This window comes from Nannospalax galili, unplaced genomic scaffold (assembly GCF_000622305.1).
Source record: "Nannospalax galili isolate Female #2095 unplaced genomic scaffold, S.galili_v1.0 scaffold186, whole genome shotgun sequence".
NCBI classification, from domain to species: Eukaryota; Metazoa; Chordata; class Mammalia; order Rodentia; family Spalacidae; genus Nannospalax; species Nannospalax galili.
In genome coordinates, this window is record NW_008358774.1 from 6,943,692 (window position 1) to 6,962,065 (window position 18,374).

Below are 18,374 nucleotides of genomic sequence, written 5' to 3' on the forward strand. Positions count from 1 at the left end.
GGAAAGGGGATACATAGTAGGTAGCTAGAAACAGTTATAAACATCAGCTATGCTTGTGTGACCAGCTATAGAAACTAGACCTGTTGCCACAAATGTATCATTCATATTTGTTAAGACTGCCTTTGTTTGAATGCAGAGCACATATATTAAGCAAATGCTTTCCTTTTCATTCCTCCTTATTCCTTGTCATGTAATACAAGATGTATTGACTTAGTGTTTCATGTAACATGTAGGCTAGGAGGAGTAAACATCATTGCCTCCTCTGGGTAAAGGACTGACGCATTTTTAGTTGTGTGCAGAATGGCTACATCATTTAGGCAAAATCATTACATTGCTGTTATCTTTCATTTATAAATTGTGGTTTTAAGAGATCTGTATAGATTCTAAACTGGTAACAGATTGACTTCTGATGGTTAATTTCAGATTTCAATTTGACTGAATTAAGCAATGTCTAAAGAATTGATAAAGCATTACTGTGGGATATGTCTGTGTTTCCAGAGGTGGCACATGAGTGGGTAGACTGAGTGGGGAGTGCCTGCCTTCAGAGCAAACAGTCACCAATCACAATTCTATTGGCTGGAGGCCTAGATAGAACAAAACAGAGAAAAAAAGGTGATTCTCTCTCTCTCTCTCTCTCTCTCTCTCTCTCTCTCTCTCTCTGCTAAGATATATTCTTCCTCTCCTTTCTTTGGATGTCATAACTCCAGATTATTCAATGAAGAGAAGAAAACTAAATTTGACTAAGAAACAGCCCTGTGCCAGCAATATAGGAGAGGCACATTACTAAACCATTTTATTTGTCAAGCACTTTCAACGTGCCAGATTCTCTTCAGGGCCCCAGAGATAGTTTGGAGAATAAGATACATAGGATCCCTGCCTCACAGACACTAGTTTCTAGTGGGAGGAAACCACAGATAGACCCAAGAAAAATGTCAAATGACATTAGTATGCAGGTCATTGAAATAGGTAACAACGGAAGGCAGCTGATTAGTTTAGGTCCCCTGTGTATGTGACCTTTCCAAGGAGCTCCTAATGGAAAGAAGGATTTAGCCACCTTGAGTATGAAAAGGAAAGCATGCCAGGCTGCCACGGCAAAAACAAAGTCCTTCAGGAAAAGCTCAGGTTAGCTTGCCAAAGAAACAGATTATGTGTGATAGAGTAAGTATGGAGGGTCAGCAGAATAGAAGGAAGGGGTTGATGAGGCAGGCAAGGAGCTGAGTGGAGAATGTGAGACAGGGGAGCATTGCCTGGTTTTGGAGTACTCACACAGAGGAGCCAGAGATTGCAGTAGCAAAGGACACAGTACTCCAACCCAAAGGCTGCCGTGCGGGCACACAGCCATTGAGCACAGATGCTAAAGGATCAGCTGAGGGTGGGCCATTACTATAGGAAGCCATGGTGAGTGATTCTGGGCCCCAGAAGTTTCTGTTATATTTATTTATTTTTTTCTCATTTATTATAGAATTATGCTATATCTGAACTGCTGAACTTCTAGATCATTTCTTATTTAGTAAAGTATATATTCTTAGGCTGGGGATGTAGAGTGTTATTCTCATATACACAAAGCCCTGGGTTCAATCCCTAACACCACATAAACCAAGCATAGTCATGCATGCTTGTAACTTTAGAACTCAGGAAGTAGAGGCAGGAGGATCAGGAATTCGAGGCCATTCTTGGCTGATACTGACTTTGAGTCCTGCCTGGGCTACAGGAGACCCTGTCTCAAAAACTAAAACAAAAAGGAAGAAAAGACAAAGTACATTTCTAAGGGTCAAACATGTCACACACACACACATGCCCCCCCCTCCCCGCCAGGTATTTTAATGACATCAGGGCATAGTAGGCCTTAGGAAAATTAGTGGCATCTGGAAGTTGCCTTAGCTTTTTATTAGTGTTGCTCAATTTAACAAAATATGGAACATGCCCTCCTCATGTGTAGCAATGCCACCTGTCATGAGTATCCTTGTAATAAACCCAGGTCTTAGTGTCACGGAAGACACGCTCCATTGAGATCTGAAAGATGAAAACATCAGAGGCCTGAACAGCTGAAACTCGCTCCTTTTTCCTGGAGGATAAGCCTAAGCCAAGTGACCTAGAAAAGCCTCTTAGAACCACAGGCCTCCCCAGTTCTTTCTGACTCCACCCCTTTGCCAGGCTCATATTTGCATGCTTTGTGTCCCACACACTTTAAACAATTTAAAACTCCTACAGTTAACTTTTTGCTTATACTCTGCATTTTTTTATTTGTTCATTTGTTTGTTTGCTTGCTTAGTTTGTTGCTGTTGTTGTTTGTTTTAATTTTTGAGACAGAGTCTTATTAGGAGACCAGGCTGGCCTGGAACTCACAGAGATCTGCCTGTCTCTGCTTCCTGAGGACTGTGATTATACCATCATGCCCAGTTACTTCATACTTTTTGACTCTCAGCAGGAGCCGCTACTTCAAACACTGAGTAAATAAGGATTTCTTGTTTATTTATTTATTATTAATTTATTTATTTGGATTTTTTGAGACAGGGTCTCCCTGTAGTCCCAGCTGGCCTGGAACTCACTATGTAGACCAAGCTAGGCTCAAACTCACAGAGATCCACCTGCCTCTGCCTCCTGAGTGCTGAGATTAAAGGTGCGTGCCACCATGCCCGGTGGTAAATAGGATTTCTCTAGTTGTCACTGCACTCAGTTTGTTGAAAGGGCACCTTTAAGGTGGGACAATAGTGAAAGGGAAGCTGGAGAACAAGCAGACACGCTCTCAGCTCCTCTTCCTGGAATTCCTGTCACCCAGGCCCATCTGTGACCCAGATTAAGGTGCTATCCTGTGCAAATGCTTTCGTCACAGTACACGCAGGCATTTTATTTGGATTTGTATTGTGTGAGGTATTGCGTATATCCTTGCAATGTGTGTAGGGTGGGGACAGCCAACAGAGACAGAACATACTTTCCATATGAAAATCTAACTTGATCAAGGCACTAAGTTTTTCTTTTTTGGTATTTTTGAGACAAGGTCTTCTCTGAAGCTCCAACTGGCCTGGAATTTGTTATGTAGACCAGGATGGCCTTGAACTCACAGAAATCTGCTTGGGTGGGATTTAAAGTGGGCACCACCATGACCACCCCACCAGCTCATTTTTTTTTTTTTTCACAATTTACCTGATGGAAGGTTAGTATCCCCACTATAAAGGTGATGAGATTAAGGTATAGGATCACCTTGTATAAGTTCTTACAGAGAGCCGGCTTGGAGGATAGCCAAGTAACGTGTAGGAAAAGCTTTTCACCAACATGCCCCTATCACTTCTGAGCTTGTGTGAGTAACCTAAAGAAGTATGGAAGGTCAAAGTCAAAGGAAGCTCAGGAAACTAACGTACATGAAAAAGATACCAATCAATTTGTCAGCTGTTCCTGCTGGTGGTTTCCCTAGTACTAGTTACTATCACACTTACTCTTTTACTTTCTGTAGCCTGTAGGCAGGATTTGTAGGAAACTGTTTTTAAAGGTGGCCTCAACTGCTGCTGCTTCTTCCTAGGCCATTTAAGGGGTCAGAATGGGAGAGTCCTGGGGAGAGGCTCACATTGAGACAGCTGAAGCTCAAAGGCTACACTTTAGTTTGACAGAAGATGCTTCCCAGCAATCAGGGGTGTTACTGATGACTGGTACATTGTAAATAAAGTGAGGGTGGAAAAGAACCCTTTATGCCCGTTCCCTGTCAGTACCAACTTTAATATAGGTGCCTCAGGAAGGAATGGATCTGCAGAGAAATTCCAGGTTCTGTGCTGCCTAGTGCCCAGGCTTTGGGGCTTCCAGGAAAAGGAGCTGCACAGGTCAATTCACCCTGGAGCAGGTGAAGGTTGGGGAGGCAGACAGAGTGCAAGGGTCCTTACTGCATTTGCTCTCTGCACCTCACTGTAGCTTGACGCTTTATCATCATAAATTAATTTGTATGAGATGCCAAATAGTCTTTTAACATGCAAATGCCTAACCATAAAGCTATGTCAATAGTATGTAAAGCTTTCAGTAAGACCTAAATCCTTGCGATTAGAAAGTCATAGAATTGAGTTGTTGGTGGTTTTTTCAGTAGAAATAATGGTTTATTTTTAATAGTTAGTTTGGCTTTTTCATGTTTATATATTTTATTTATTTTTAAGGTTTTCTAAAAAATAATACTGAATTTTAACTTAAAGATTTTCCCAATTTCCTTTTCTAGCCAGACCATTGTATCATTTTTCATGACCATATAGAAACTTCCCTAAACGTCTTTTTCCAGATTGTTCCTTGCCCTTCGTATTATATTCTACTTGGTAAGTTTTTTTTTTTTTTAATTTTTTAAAGTTGTCGTTCATTGTATCATGATAAATCAGATAGTGGCAATGTTACAAAGATGGAGGAAGGCTGAGTTTTCCGTCTGTCATAGACCTGCTTGCTTGCTGTTTTCTACATTCTCATCTTTCCCAGTCAGGAGCTTTCATATGAGTTGAAGCGATGTCTCAGCAGTTAAGAGCACTCGTTTCTCTTCCAGAGGACCAGGTTCAGTTCTCAGCATTCACATGACAGCTAACGACTGTGTATAACTCTAGTTCCACGGCCTCTGATATCCTCTGGCCTCTACAGGCACTGTATATAGATGCTCTTTCATACATACAGGCAAAATACTCATACACATAAAATAAAAATAAATTTTAAAAAAGAGCACCCACTCACTTCTTCCACTGTCCCAATTAACATAAAAAACCAACTACAAAACCCAAACTGCACCCCTACTCTCCCATCAACTTTACCCGTGGCCCTTCTTTCTAGAAGGAATGGGTGCAGAACATTGGTGTTATCAAATATGGATGGCAATAATAATTACAGAACTTGTATTCTATAAATAGATGCTTAACCACCACTGTTAGTTACGTGTCCATAATGAATCAACTCATTTATCATCATTTCCACTGGGAGATTACTATGTATTTAAAGGACATGCTCTTAGTGACAGCCTGCAACAAAAATCAATCCATTCAGTTGCTTTCTACAATAATAATTATGTTTTCTGGTATTTCTGCATGCTTTGTGGGTGCTCCAGGGAATGACTTCTATATACATCACTCAATGAGTCAAAAACAGCATGGGACACTAAACTGTGCACAAGCTTCTTCTAGAATTTATAGCATTCTGAGCAATACAAAATTGTATTTCCTCATCATCTATGAAAGATATGGCATATAGGTAATCAAGACTAGCATATCTGACACACTTAAGTAGTGTAAGCGTTGATGTAGCTAAGCGCTTCTACAATACTTTTCAAAACATTTTCTCGAATACATTCAGAAATTGTTATTTGTGAGGCTTTGGATTAAATGGGAAGTTATTTTAGTTAAGCTGTCATATGTCAATGTTTATATAACCCATTCTTAAACAGAAATAAAGGAGAAGAGCTAAAAGCAGTTTTCTGAAGAATTAACATACACATGCTCTAGAAAATGTTTTCTTCCAGGGCAAAGTTTACATCTTGGTGAATCATTTCTATCAGAGCCTTAATTGCAGTATTACCTACACCGGAGCATACATTTGAGAACAATGGCTTGGGAAGGGAAGATTAGTTAATTATCCAGTCTCTCATCAAACCCCTATATTTTCTGTGACTACAAGATGAGCTACAGTGCAGGTCTCTGGGACTGGTTAGATCTGTGCAGAACAGCAGTGAGGGAATCTGCCGTAGTGGAGCCGTTCTCCCAGAGAACGCGATCGCCCTCTAGGTTGCATCTATCACCGGGGTGTGCGAGGTCAGTCTGGCCGCTTCGCCACCGGGGAGGAAGACTGCCGGATACCTCCTGGTAGGAGGACTATCTGGACCAAGGAAGGAAGAATAGATCAAGCATTTGAATAGCAGCCACTGGGCTGCCTCGAGCCTGTGCACGGTTAACAGGCGCCTCACACAGAGACTCTTAGTCTCTCTCCTCCCCCACTGCCGTGTGTCACCTTCCTGTTCGGAAGTCTTAGTAGGTTGCTGGGACAGAACAGGGGGCGCCTGCTCCACCCATCAGGTATCCGGTTGGAAGAAAAGTCAGTCTCAACAACTTGATTCTCTCTGTTAAATGATAAGTTTAGCAGACCATCCGTCTCCAACTACAGAGCATTCGGGGTAGGGGGAGGAAGAAGCACATCAGATGAGTTCTTTTCTGTTCCAACCACAAATATATGGTTGTGCCTACTCTCTGTTACACTTGGGGCACTCTAACTTGAATTCCACGTTCCTCCTGGAATGCATGCCACAGAGCTTCCCCAGGAGAGTGAACCCTGTGCATGTGTTTTGAATTTTTTCTGGACTGATTTGTGGTGATAATCAGTTGTTACATTTCTTGTGTGTCTTGCCGGGAGGGTGAAATAAACCTAGGATGCTGATGACTATAATTTTCTGGATGATGTTGCAACTACAGAATAAATAGCCCAGTGTTGAACTTTGCAGCTTGCTCCCTTCCTGTATGTAAATTCCCCTTAGATATAAAGTGAGGTTCAGAACAAACAGCAGCCTCTGGCTGGAGCTCCCTTGTCATCCTGAGCTTCCAGCCTTATCAGAGGCTCATTAGCCTAGAGGCTACTCCAGCTGTAACTGGCTCTCCCTCCAGTCTCCATAAAGTAATTCCAGCCTTCACATCTCCAGCACTGTGAAGAATGAAAGAGGAGACTATAAGATCCCCTTGGAAAGGTTTGTGTTTTGAGTACCATAATTTGGATGGGGTGGGTTAAACAAAGATGCGACGTAGAGGCATCGGAAGCTCTCCAAACGTGGGGTGGTGTACAAAAGATGGTCTCTGATGGAAGGCTTTTTGGTTTAATGTTTTAAAACCAACAAGCAAACATCTTTGTGGAGATTGGTGTTTCTGAGCAAACTCTGCTTTCACAGGGTAGGGGCCAGGTGGGTAGGGGTAGAGTAAGGCAGGCAGGGTTGGGCCAGGCTAGTTGAATGGTGGCACATGGTTGTGGGGCCACTGGCACTAACGAAGAACTCAATGGCCTATGCAGAATCCAAGCATGGAAAAATTGTCAGGGGTCAATTACTGACTCCTACACCTACACCTGAATCACCTGCACCTTGCTTTAGGTTGGAATGTCAATTTCTGGCAACAGTGAGTGGGGTTTTATTTTTTGGTTTTGGGTTTGTTGTTGTTGGCTTTTGTTTTTTGTTTTTTGTTTTTTTTTTTTTTTTTTTTTTTTTTTTTTTTTTTGGTCTTTTTGAGACACAGTCTCCCTATAACCCCAGCTGACCTGGAACTCCCTGTGTAGACTTTGAACTCACAGAGATCTACCTGCCTCTGCCTCCCTGGTGCTGGGATCAAAGGCGTGCACCACCACGCCGGCCAACTGTGAGTGTTTTTGAAGTGTAGATGCTAAGCAAAAATATGCCAGCTTGTTGCCAGGAGAGCATGCACTCTCTTTCTTCAGGTTCCTGGCGGTCAGAACTGAGCGAATCTAGAAGCAGCTGAGACTAGAGATCATATTAGGGCACTCGAGGTGGCAGTGGATGCAAAACAAACCCCTGCCCAAGACCTGGGGAAAAGCGTTTTACATACTCTTCCTGGCTTGACAACTGGCATTTTGAAATGTGTCAGCTCTAAAACGCTGGACCCTAGGCAGCAAGGGGTCATGGTAGGGCAGCCACACAACACTGCACCAGCCAGCGCCAGGTTCTGGCCCTGGGAATACGGCTAACTTGCAGCAATCTTCCCGTCCCTGGCCCAGACCTAGTGCTCCCAGCTTACCAGCCAGAGCCGGCTCGCATCCCCGGACCGGAGGTCAGGCTGCAGCGCCAGGCATCCCCCAGCGGCGGGGTTACTGCAAGGCACCCGCCTCACTCCTGACCAGCCCGGCTCCCTCTTGCAGCTTTCCACTGGAGTCCAGTCTCCTGGCGAATTGAGGAGTTAACGGGACGCACTTGTAGGTGAACTTTCGAGAAAAAAAACGAGGTGTTCCAACTAAGACCAAGCGGGCCAGCTACGAGATAAACCAAAGGAGTAGAGGAGATGCCGGGAAACGAAGGGGGTTTAAGGCAATGCAACGTGCCCTTGCAGAGTTTTTAGGTGGGAGAGCGGGAGAGCAGCAGGCCCCAAGAAAGGTGAGGGAATCGGCCGTGCAAGGGTCACTCGAGGTCGGTCCCAGAGCGAAGCCACTGCTCCCCTTAACTTGCACACCTCCTCACGTGTTTTTGGCATGGCGGGGATCAACTTGCAAGGCACAAAAATTACATGCGGAACGGACAGAATGTTCTCGGAGATTAGGAGAAAAAAAAGTGAAATGCAGATTGTACTTTTTTTTCTTGTAGTGCAGACTTATTTCCGCCCCCTCCCCCTACACATTCCTGACCCCCCCCTTCCCTCTTTCTTTCCTTCCTTCCTCCTCTTCCAAGTTCTGGGATTCAGCCGTGCTTGGTTTTGGCCAAAAGCACAAAAAAGGCGTTTTCGGAAGCGACTCGGCCGTGCACAAGGGCCGTTTGTTTGTTTTGGGACCGGGGCAGGAAATCTTGCCGGCCTGAGTCACGGCGGCTCCTTCAAGGAAACGTCAGTGTTCGCCGGTCGCCGTCGCCCGCTGCGCGCCCCTCGCTCCGCTGCCCATGGGGGAGATGCAGGGTGCGCTGGCCCGGGCCCGGCTCGAGTCGCTGCTCCGACCCCGCCACAAAAAGAGGGCGGAGGCGCAGAAAAGGAGCGAGTCGGTCCTGCTGAGCGGACTGGGTAAGCGCCGCCGCCCGTCCCGTCCCGTCCCGTCCCCCGGCGACATTCGCCCAGGGCGGGCTGCGGACGGATGCAGGGCGGGGAGGACGGTGCGGGGAGGGCGGCCCCCGGCTCCCGGGTCCCCTGCGGACCCGGAGGTGACCCCGGGCTGGGCGGGAACCGAGGACGGAAGGCGAGGAGAGGTCGGGGCCGATCAGCGGTCCGATCGGACAGCGCTGGGAGAAAATGGAAAATTACCCCGGGCTCTCCACCCCTCCTGTCCCCTCCGTCGGCGCGGCCTCCTCCTCGGCCCGGCCTGATGGAGGCCTAGAGCCGCCGCGCCCGCCCTGTCCGCGCAATCCGGGGACCCCCTCGCCCACGCCCCGGCCGGCTGGCTAGCTCACGCCGGGACCGGGCGCCCGCAGCGGGTCTACTTCTCCTGCAGCAGAGGCGAGGCAGGGGGCGGGGCCTAAGGAGAGGGGCGGGGCCGCACAGCTTCCTCATTGTTCCTCCCGCCCCGTCCGGCGGCGGCTCAGGGTTTATAAAGCCGGCCGCACAGCCCCAGCTCAGTTGGCTCAGCCGGTCTCTGCTCCGAGACGTCTCTGTGATCTCTTTGGAGCAATGACTGTGAAAACCGAGGCTGCTAGAGGCACCCTCACCTACTCCAGAATGAGGGGCATGGTAGCGATTCTCATCGGTGAGTGCTGCAAAGTCACCGGACTTCTGTGGGAAAGGCAACCGTTGGAATGTTTGGAAGGTTTTAAAGGTTCGGGATCAGATTAATGTGTGGCGTTGGACGTTACGAAGCCGGCTAAACGTTGATGTTTTTTGTTTGTTTTTTTTTCCTATAATTCACAGCTTTTATGAAACAGAGAAGGATGGGCCTGAATGACTTTATTCAGAAGATCGCCAATAACTCCTATGCATGCAAACAGTAAGTTTGGGGAGCTGGAAAAAAAAAAATAGATTAGTTTGAATTTACCAGCACCTAAGACTTATTAGCACTGCTCAGTTGGGGAAAGCGTATTAGTCTTTACTCCAGGGGTAGAGATCTCTTTTGGTCTTTAACTTTTGGTTTATTTGAAACATTTAAGATATATTAACATTAATTAATGTATGACTTGGGCTTGCCCTAGACTGTAAGATAAAATTTTCACAAATGTTCACCGAATTCACATCCCCTCTCGATGAGCAACCTTAACTGGGCTATCATTTTCTTTACTATCTTTTTTCTTTTAAAGAATTTTTCTGGCAGTTTTTAGTCTAAATACTGAATTCTCCTTGAAACCTTTGAGTCAGAAATGCAGTTTGTGTCGGTGTGCCCTCTAGTGGCAAGTTAGCGTCTCTGACTCGTTCCTTTATTTTCCGCAGCCCTGAAGTTCAGTCCATTTTGAAAATCTCCCAGCCTCAGGAGCCCGAGCTTATGAATGCCAACCCTTCTCCTCCGGTAAGTACTCACTGTTTGCATCTGGGGAGGAAAATCGTAAATGAATCAGTATTTCTACAGCAGTCAATCAAGACAGCATTTGTAGAAATTACCAAGGCAGGAATGTCTATTCACAACATGTCAAGTGACATAAGTATTTAAGTATTGAGTCACTTGGAATATTTTTTAGGGCTGGATTTCATAAAAGTTTTGTCTGTTAACAGTAAGGTGTGTGCAGCGTATGTACACTTTTTCAAATAGTTACACGGGAACAAAAAGTCATTTCAAAGGTTTATAGGTTTTTGGTGACTTGCCTTGGGCGTTTGTAGCTGTAGTGCCTTTTACATTGCTTACACTGTAGTCTAGAAGTCTTTGAACTGATCTTAAAGGACAATGTTTTACTTTCTAGCCAAGTCCTTCTCAACAAATCAACCTTGGTCCATCATCTAATCCCCATGCTAAACCATCTGACTTTCACTTCCTCAAAGTGATCGGGAAGGGCAGTTTTGGAAAGGTAATTTCAAATCTAAAGGCTTTTCAAATAGTCTTTTATGTGTTCATGTTTGCATTCTGTCTGGATGAAGATCAAAGAATGACCTTTGGCTTGCCATTCATTGCAGGTTCTTCTAGCTAGACACAAGGCAGAGGAAGTGTTCTATGCAGTCAAAGTTTTACAGAAGAAAGCCATCCTGAAGAAGAAGGAGGTAGGAGGCCTTTACAAGCTGGGCTCAGAGGCTTCGTGGCTAATCTTTTCCTTGCAGCTTTGGTGCCGAGTTGAAATTTGCCGCTGAGCCTTGATTGTCTTTTTCTTAGGAGAAGCATATTATGTCAGAGCGGAATGTTCTCTTGAAAAACGTGAAACACCCTTTCCTGGTGGGCCTGCACTTTTCTTTCCAGACTGCTGACAAACTGTACTTTGTCCTAGACTACATTAACGGTGGAGAGGTGAGCTGGGGGAGTAGCGGCATTGGTGATGGGGGTGGATGTTGGGGGTTTGTCTCTGCACAGCTTCCTTGGTTTGGGTCAAAGAAAGTTTTAAAGATACTTGGGGGGGGGGGTGCCAGAATTAGCATTTCCTTTAACTGGCCAGCTTTCAGATAGCTAATGGATTATTTAGAGCCACTTCCTACAATTGTTCTCTTTAGCTCTAAGTGTCAGGGCTAATCCGATGTTTTGGTCCCAACACAGACTTTGTTTTGTCTCTTACAGTTGTTCTACCATCTCCAGAGGGAGCGCTGCTTCCTAGAACCTCGGGCTCGCTTCTACGCAGCTGAAATAGCCAGTGCCTTGGGTTATCTGCACTCTCTGAACATTGTTTATAGGTAAGTCAAAGAGTCAAACCCTACGAAGGAGGGAGGCCTGGCCCTAGTCCTTTGGAGCCTTGAAATAATGTGACCATGTGCAACTTGGTCACCTAAAACCTGGTCTCCAGCATGTGAGCTGCCTGGACTCCAGGCCACTAGGGGAACCAGCCAATGGGGTATCTAATCCAGAACAGATTAGCAGAACAAGGACTCCCTTTCTATTATTTGTTATAGAACAGCAATGGATTTAAAATGCTTTACAGAGGATTTCCCACAAAGTGAAATTAACCTGTGCAACCACTTTTCACTGTTTTTTTACAGAGACTTAAAACCAGAGAATATTTTGCTAGACTCACAGGGACACATTGTCCTTACTGACTTTGGGCTCTGCAAGGAGAACATTGAACACAATGGCACAACATCCACCTTCTGTGGCACGCCTGAGGTAAGAGTTCTTGATTTGGTGCCTGATCTAACCCCTTCATTCAGGAGAGACATGAACAGATGCTTTTAAATACAAAGAGAATGATCTCTTAAGAGATTCCTTAGTACCACTGAGTGCAAATAAAAGATATTTAATGTTTGTAACATGAGGATTGCCTGGGTTTGTGGGTTATCTAAATCCATATGTTATGTCTTTTCAGTATCTCGCACCCGAGGTTCTTCATAAGCAGCCGTATGACAGGACAGTGGACTGGTGGTGCCTCGGAGCCGTCTTGTATGAGATGCTGTATGGCCTGGTGAGTAATACACATGTGGAACTGTCTGTCTTATGACACTCTAGAACATTGTCTTCCTATTTACCTGAGTATAGACTAGAAATGCTATTAGATCGCCTTATCAGTAACCTTATCAAAAGCAAGTAAGAGACACTTTTAACAAGTGCATTTTGTAAGCATAATCTTATCCAGTGGATTTTTTCCCCTTTTGTAGTCTTTGCTTTTAATTATTATTGAACCTAGGTTCACATGTTTGTAGGCACTCTACCATGTGAGTGTCTCCAGCCCTCTAGTGGGTTTTCTCTTTTGCACATACCACATTTTACTATAGAGGACCACATTTAACCTGTGTGATAGTGAACCATGGCTTATTATTAGTCTGCATCCCCCAGCACACACCCCAAGGAGTGAAGGTTGTAAAATAGACATTTAAAAATCAAAGACATTTTGACACTGGGGAAGGAGTAGCTCTTTCCCTATTGATCATACATGCTATATAAAACTTCCAATTAAATATGAAGGCATTCCTTTTCTTTCCCAGCCTCCTTTTTATAGTCGGAACACAGCTGAGATGTACGACAACATATTGAACAAGCCCCTCCAGTTGAAACCAAATATTACAAACTCTGCAAGACACCTCCTGGAGGGCCTGCTGCAGAAGGACCGCACAAAGAGGCTGGGTGCCAAGGATGACTTTGTGAGTACCGATGCCTTGTTCTCCTGAGCCCTTGGGGAGGATCACAGACCTTATTGCCTTTATTGAGTTCTTCCCATCTAAACAAATCTGTTTCCTTCCAACAGATGGAGATCAAGAACCATGTCTTCTTCTCTCTAATTAACTGGGATGATCTCATCAATAAGAAGATTACTCCCCCTTTTAACCCAAATGTGGTGAGTATCTGGGTCTGTTTCTGATGTAAAAATAGCGAGACCCAGAAGGTTTCTTTTAGGTCAGACCTGTCAGTAAGGGACTTCAAGAAATAAATAGCAGATTTTACCCATAGATTCATTATTTTCCCAGAGGAAAAGAGATTTTATCCTAATGAAATGCATTTATCAATCCAATATCAATTCATTATCAATGGTCAATTCAAGTACCAAAGGAAGTGCCAGGCATTTGTAGCACATGCCTGTTATAGCATTATCTTAGGAGACTGAACAGGGATCACAAGTCTAAGGCCTGTGATCCTAGGCTGCACACACAGTAAGACCTTGTAATCAAGAGAAAGTACCAAGAGGCAGACTGTTACCCTCATCTGAACTCTGAGGAATCTTGGGATTTTGTGCTTATAGGGGAGAATTATGGGACCTTTCATACAATCCTAATAACCGAAAGGATTCCCTGTCCTGTGCCCTGTGTGCACTTTTGACCTGAGTACATTTTTCCCTCCTTAACAGAGTGGACCCAGTGACCTGCGGCACTTTGATCCAGAGTTTACTGAAGAGCCAGTCCCCAACTCCATTGGCAGGTCCCCTGACAGCATTCTCGTCACACCCAGCGTCAAGGAAGCTGCAGAGGCCTTCCTTGGCTTCTCCTATGCGCCTCCCATGGACTCTTTCCTCTGAGCAGTTCTTGGCATGGTTTTGAAGGATTTTCTGTGTGTACTTTAATGTTTTAGTTAGCCTTTAGTGGAGCTGCCAGCTGACAGGACACCTGGAAGCTTGGCGATCCTGTTGCGCACTGCTTGCTGGAAGCTTTTCAAAGAGCACATCCTCCTCTCGGTGAGCTCGTGAGGTTTTTCATTTTTATTCTTCCAACGTGGTGCTAGCTCTGAAATGAGCATCAGAGTGCCGCCTTAGACAGACGCCATGGTCTTGTTAGAAGGAAGATAGATGCAGGTGTAAGAGGGATCTTCCACAGGTCTGTCTTGGCTGTGATCACGAATATTCTGCAATGTGCCTTTTCTGATAAGATCGTGTTAGCTCCAAAGCTTTTCCTATCAGTGTTTCAGTTCTTCATTTTCCTTTGTGCATTTCCTGTGTGAACAGTGGTGTGAGTGCGGTATGCCTGATCACGGATGGTTTTGTTATGAGCATCAATGTGACACTTGCAGGACACTACAATGTGGGACATTGTTTGTTTCTTCCATATTTGGAAGATAAATTTATGTGTAGACTGTTTTTTTTTGTAAGATATAGTTAATTAAAATTTATTGAAATGGTCTTGCAATGACTTGCATCCAGATGCTTAAAAGGAAGCATTGCTGCTACAAATATTTCTATTTTTAGAAAGGGTTTTTATGGACCAGTGCCCTAGCTGTCGGTCAGAGCCGTTGGTGTTTTCATTGTTTAAAATGTCACCTGTAAAATGGGCATTATTTATGGGTTTTTTTTTTCATTCCTGATATTGTATGTATCCTGTAAAGAAAGTCTGTACATTGGGTTATAACACTAGTATATTTAAACTTACAGGCTTATTTGTAAACTACCATTTTAATGTACTGTAATTAACATGGTTATAATATGTACAATTCCTCCTTACCACACAACTTTTTTTGTGTGTGATAAACCAATTTTGGTTTGCAATAAAACCTTGAAAAAATTTGCATAAATTGTGTCATGTGTTACTTTGTATTTTTTGGGTGGGGATAAAGGGCAATAATGAATCCATTTAAATATTTGAAAGTGCTGCTGTAAATCTGGTGTAGTTCTTAATCTCAATACGAAATTGAGGCAGGGTTACTGTGGGTTTGAGGCTAGCCTGAACTAAAGAGTAAGACAAAAAACAAACTGCTGCCCTAATCCCTAGTTTACTGGTTTGCTTCCAAGAGCATCAGCAATATCGGGTTTTATCCACTGAGGCAGCTGGGTGTAGTGGTGCATGCCTTTAATCCCAGCACTTGGGAGGCAGAGGCAGGTGGATCTGAGTTCAAGGCCAGCCTGGTCCAGGCCAGCTGGGGCTACAGGGAGACTGTCTCAAAAAAAAAAAAAAAAAAAATACCCAAACCACTGAGGCTGGGGTTGTTCCACTGGGTTGGGCTTGTAGTTACTGAGGACTTCCTAGCATGTGTGAAGCCATGGGCTTGATCTCCAGCACCATAAATATATTCCACATTCATTTTTCAGAAGTAATTTATGCTGTCATTATCCATCCAAACTTGACTCACCTTGTAATGTAGCTGTAATGTTCCGTATGTTTATTGCCTGTCCTGGTGCAAGTTGGACTCTTAGTCTTGGCATTTGGTTTGTCTTAAGTAACAGGTAATTCTTTCAATAAATATTTGTGAGTCAGGGCTAGACTTCTAAGTGCTGGGGACATGGCAAAGAACCAGGTACAGATAAGTGCTCTTATACCTGATGGGGAAGGCAGGAGGCCTTTTAGGCTGTTTGGTGAAAGGAAGATCAGGATGATCCGTCTGTGAGTATAGAAAGCAACCTGAGAGGCTTAACATGGGTTTACATAAGTGCCTGTGTTCCAACAAGCTGCTCTGACCAGATTTCTGCTTTCTCGGGTGCTTTCTGGGTAGAGCAGGCTCAGGAAAGGGGAGCCTAAGGGAGCATGTTCTTTCCAGGGTGAACCAACATCACAATGGCCTGCAGGCTGTGGGTTTGGTCTGCAGAGTACCTCCCTCCCCCCAAGAGTCCATCCTATTGGCACTATATAGTGCTAGGGGAATCATCTCAAGGCCAAATACTTTGGACTTTCATACTTTTCATACACAAATCTCCAGCAAACCAGAAATGCCCATACAGTAGATTTTGTTGCCATCTGAACCTTGCCAGTGTGTTCTAGGCCTACTATATCCCCTCTATCTGCCCTCTCAGTTTATAAAGGGACCCCCCCACCAAGAGAAAGCTAGAACCTTTTCTCCCCCTTCTGACTAGAATTTGCCTCCGCTTACACCCTGACTGCGCTCCTACCCACAAGGCTTCTCGGGATGCTCAGGTGCTTTGCATCACTTATAGTGCATCTTGAAAGCCACTGAAGGAGGCATCAAAGTGAGAAGATGGCTTCCTGTTCCTAGTGGCCACAGACAGGGTTCTGCAGTCAGGGTACCAGGTATTCAATGCATAGTAAGTTCCCTGCCAAACCCAAACAACAAAAAGATGCCATGTTGCATTTTTAGGAGGAGTCCTGCCAGCTCTATCCCCCTTCATTCTCCCTGGCAATAGCAATTATGAATTGCTCCTTGAACAAAAATGATTACACAGTTCTCATAGACTGAGGTCTACAGTCTCATTATAGGTAACTCAGAGGGCTTAGTTATGGATTACAAAGTATCTTTTGCTTCTTTGGTGGGTTTTGTTTTGTTTTGGCTCGTTAGCTTTTTTAAAAGATAGTATCTCAGCTGGGTGTGGTGGCCTACACCTTTAATCCCAGCACTTGGGAGGCAGAGGCAGGCAGATCTCTGTGAGCTTGAGGCCAGCCTGGTCTACATAGTGAGATCCAGGACAGTTGGGGCTTAAAAAAGCCAAAAAAAAAGATAGTGTCTCAGGGCTGGAGCAATGGCTCAGAGGTTAAGAGCACTGGTTGGTCTTGCAGAGGATCTGGGCTCAATTCCCAGCACCCATGGCAGCTAACAACTGTTTGCAACTCCAGTTCCAAGGGACCTGACATCCTCTTCTGGGTTCCACAAGCATTGCACACATATGGTGCACTTAGATACAGGCAAAATACACATAATACATAAAATAAAAATAAATACACCAAAATATTTTTTTTTAAAGAATATATCGTGTAGTTCAAGTTGGCAAATTTACTGTGTAGCTGGGAACAATTTTAAATTCCTGATCTTGCCTCTGCTTCTCAAGTGCTGAGATTATAAGCAAGTGTGATCATGCTCAGCTTGAAGGTGTTTGTTTTTGGTTTTGCGTTTTCAGTTAGAAATCTGACTTATTTTGTTATAGGCAATCACTATATATGATCTGATATGAATTTATCCAGAACTGAAAAGTATCAGAGGAGACTCAAGTGTTATCAAACAAGAGATTAAATCAAGTATAATTGTGTAGGAAGGGAACAAGACAAGAACAGGGAAGTTGAAAAGAACAAGAGATCAATAGACAAATGGCAAATATTTGTTAAGTACTATGATGTCAACTTGTGTGCCAAGATATCTCTTATCTCAAGGAGTGGGTCATGTCATGTTCCTGCCAACAAGTTCCCAGGGGCCCAGCCAGCTGATGGCTAAAAAAAAAAGACAGCTAGAGCCAGGTGTGGGAGCTCATGCTTAGAGTTCATTGCAGTCTGGACAGGGATACCTTGTCTGAAAGTAAGGAGAAAGAGAAGAAAGGAGAGAGAGAGAAAGGAGAGAGAGAGAGAGAGAGAGAGAGAGAGAGAAGGAAAGAAAGAAAAAAAAGGAAGGGAGGGAGGGAAGGGAAGGAAGAGGGACAGCTCACTTCTCCATAGCGCCCCAGCTCTGAGTGCTCAGATATGAACTTGGAACAACTTATTCAGCTAAGATTCCCCAATGTTAAAATGTGACTTAAACCACTGCTACCATGAAGAGAAAGTCACTGTCTTTAAAGAATGTGCCATCTTCTTGAGGAGACATGACACCTATGGCAAATGGGGAGTGTGCAGTAAAGGGAACTGTGGAAGTCCAGTGGTGTCCTGTGGACTTGGGAACAATGGGTGCCCTGAGATTTAGACTAACCAACTCTCTAGAGACTTTTCTGGTATTTGGGCCTTGGGGTCTGGACAGTCACAGCCATAGCTAATCACACTAAGCTCAGATTATATGCTGGATATTGCTGGATCTTATGCTTGATTTATTAATCCTTCATAACAACACAGTGTCATCAAATGTTGGAAAACTGTACAAGAAGATAATATGCTAGTAATGGATCAGAAGTCAAACCATGGCACCTTGTCCCCAAAGCCTGTCCATGTTGCCAAAGATATGATATACTACTGATATAAAACAAATCTGTGCTTGTTGGTCATTTTCTTATTAATTTATTAAATTAATTACCCCATCAAAGTTGCCCTCTAGCATTATATTAGGCAAAGAGAGAGAGAGAGAAGAGGGAAAGGAGAGAAATTCTGCAATTATACATATTATCGGTGGTTGGTTAAGGGCAGATGCAAAAATAAACACTGTGATGTGAGGATAAATTAGCCCATGGTCTTGGAAAACTGGTAGTATGCACTGAAGGTGAATCTATGTGTACCTGAGGACCCAGTGATTTTACTCCATGACATGTACTGCAAAGGGGCACATACATTCAATAAAATTTCTCAGCAGTGTTATTCATGTTGGGCCCAAAATAGAACAATTTGAAATGTCCACCATTAATAAAATGA

At 44.2% G+C, this 18,374-nt stretch overlaps 1 protein-coding gene across 4 annotated transcripts in view; it reads left to right on the forward strand.

The window, feature by feature from the left end:
• Sgk1 (serum/glucocorticoid regulated kinase 1) overlaps positions 1–14,679 on the forward strand; it is a 134,550-nt gene extending 119,871 nt beyond the window's left edge. Inside the window, exons 1-12 of one of the 4 annotated variants that reach the window (XM_008822097.3) lie at positions 6,501–6,679; positions 9,537–9,612; positions 10,050–10,125; positions 10,514–10,618; positions 10,725–10,808; positions 10,918–11,049; positions 11,314–11,426; positions 11,730–11,853; positions 12,053–12,148; positions 12,669–12,824; positions 12,929–13,018; positions 13,526–14,679. In XM_008822097.3, coding sequence (XP_008820319.1) covers positions 6,646–6,679; positions 9,537–9,612; positions 10,050–10,125; positions 10,514–10,618; positions 10,725–10,808; positions 10,918–11,049; positions 11,314–11,426; positions 11,730–11,853; positions 12,053–12,148; positions 12,669–12,824; positions 12,929–13,018; positions 13,526–13,693 — 1,254 coding nt within the window. In that variant the 5' untranslated portion in view covers positions 6,501–6,645 and the 3' untranslated portion in view covers positions 13,694–14,679. Of the gene's footprint in view, positions 1–6,500; positions 6,680–8,272; positions 8,700–9,232; positions 9,376–9,536; positions 9,613–10,049; positions 10,126–10,513; positions 10,619–10,724; positions 10,809–10,917; positions 11,050–11,313; positions 11,427–11,729; positions 11,854–12,052; positions 12,149–12,668; positions 12,825–12,928; positions 13,019–13,525 lie in introns of those variants that run through there. The other 3 variants (XM_008822095.3, XM_008822096.3, XM_008822094.3) reach the window with 3 other exon arrangements.
• The last annotated feature ends 3,695 nt before the right edge of the window (positions 14,680–18,374 follow it).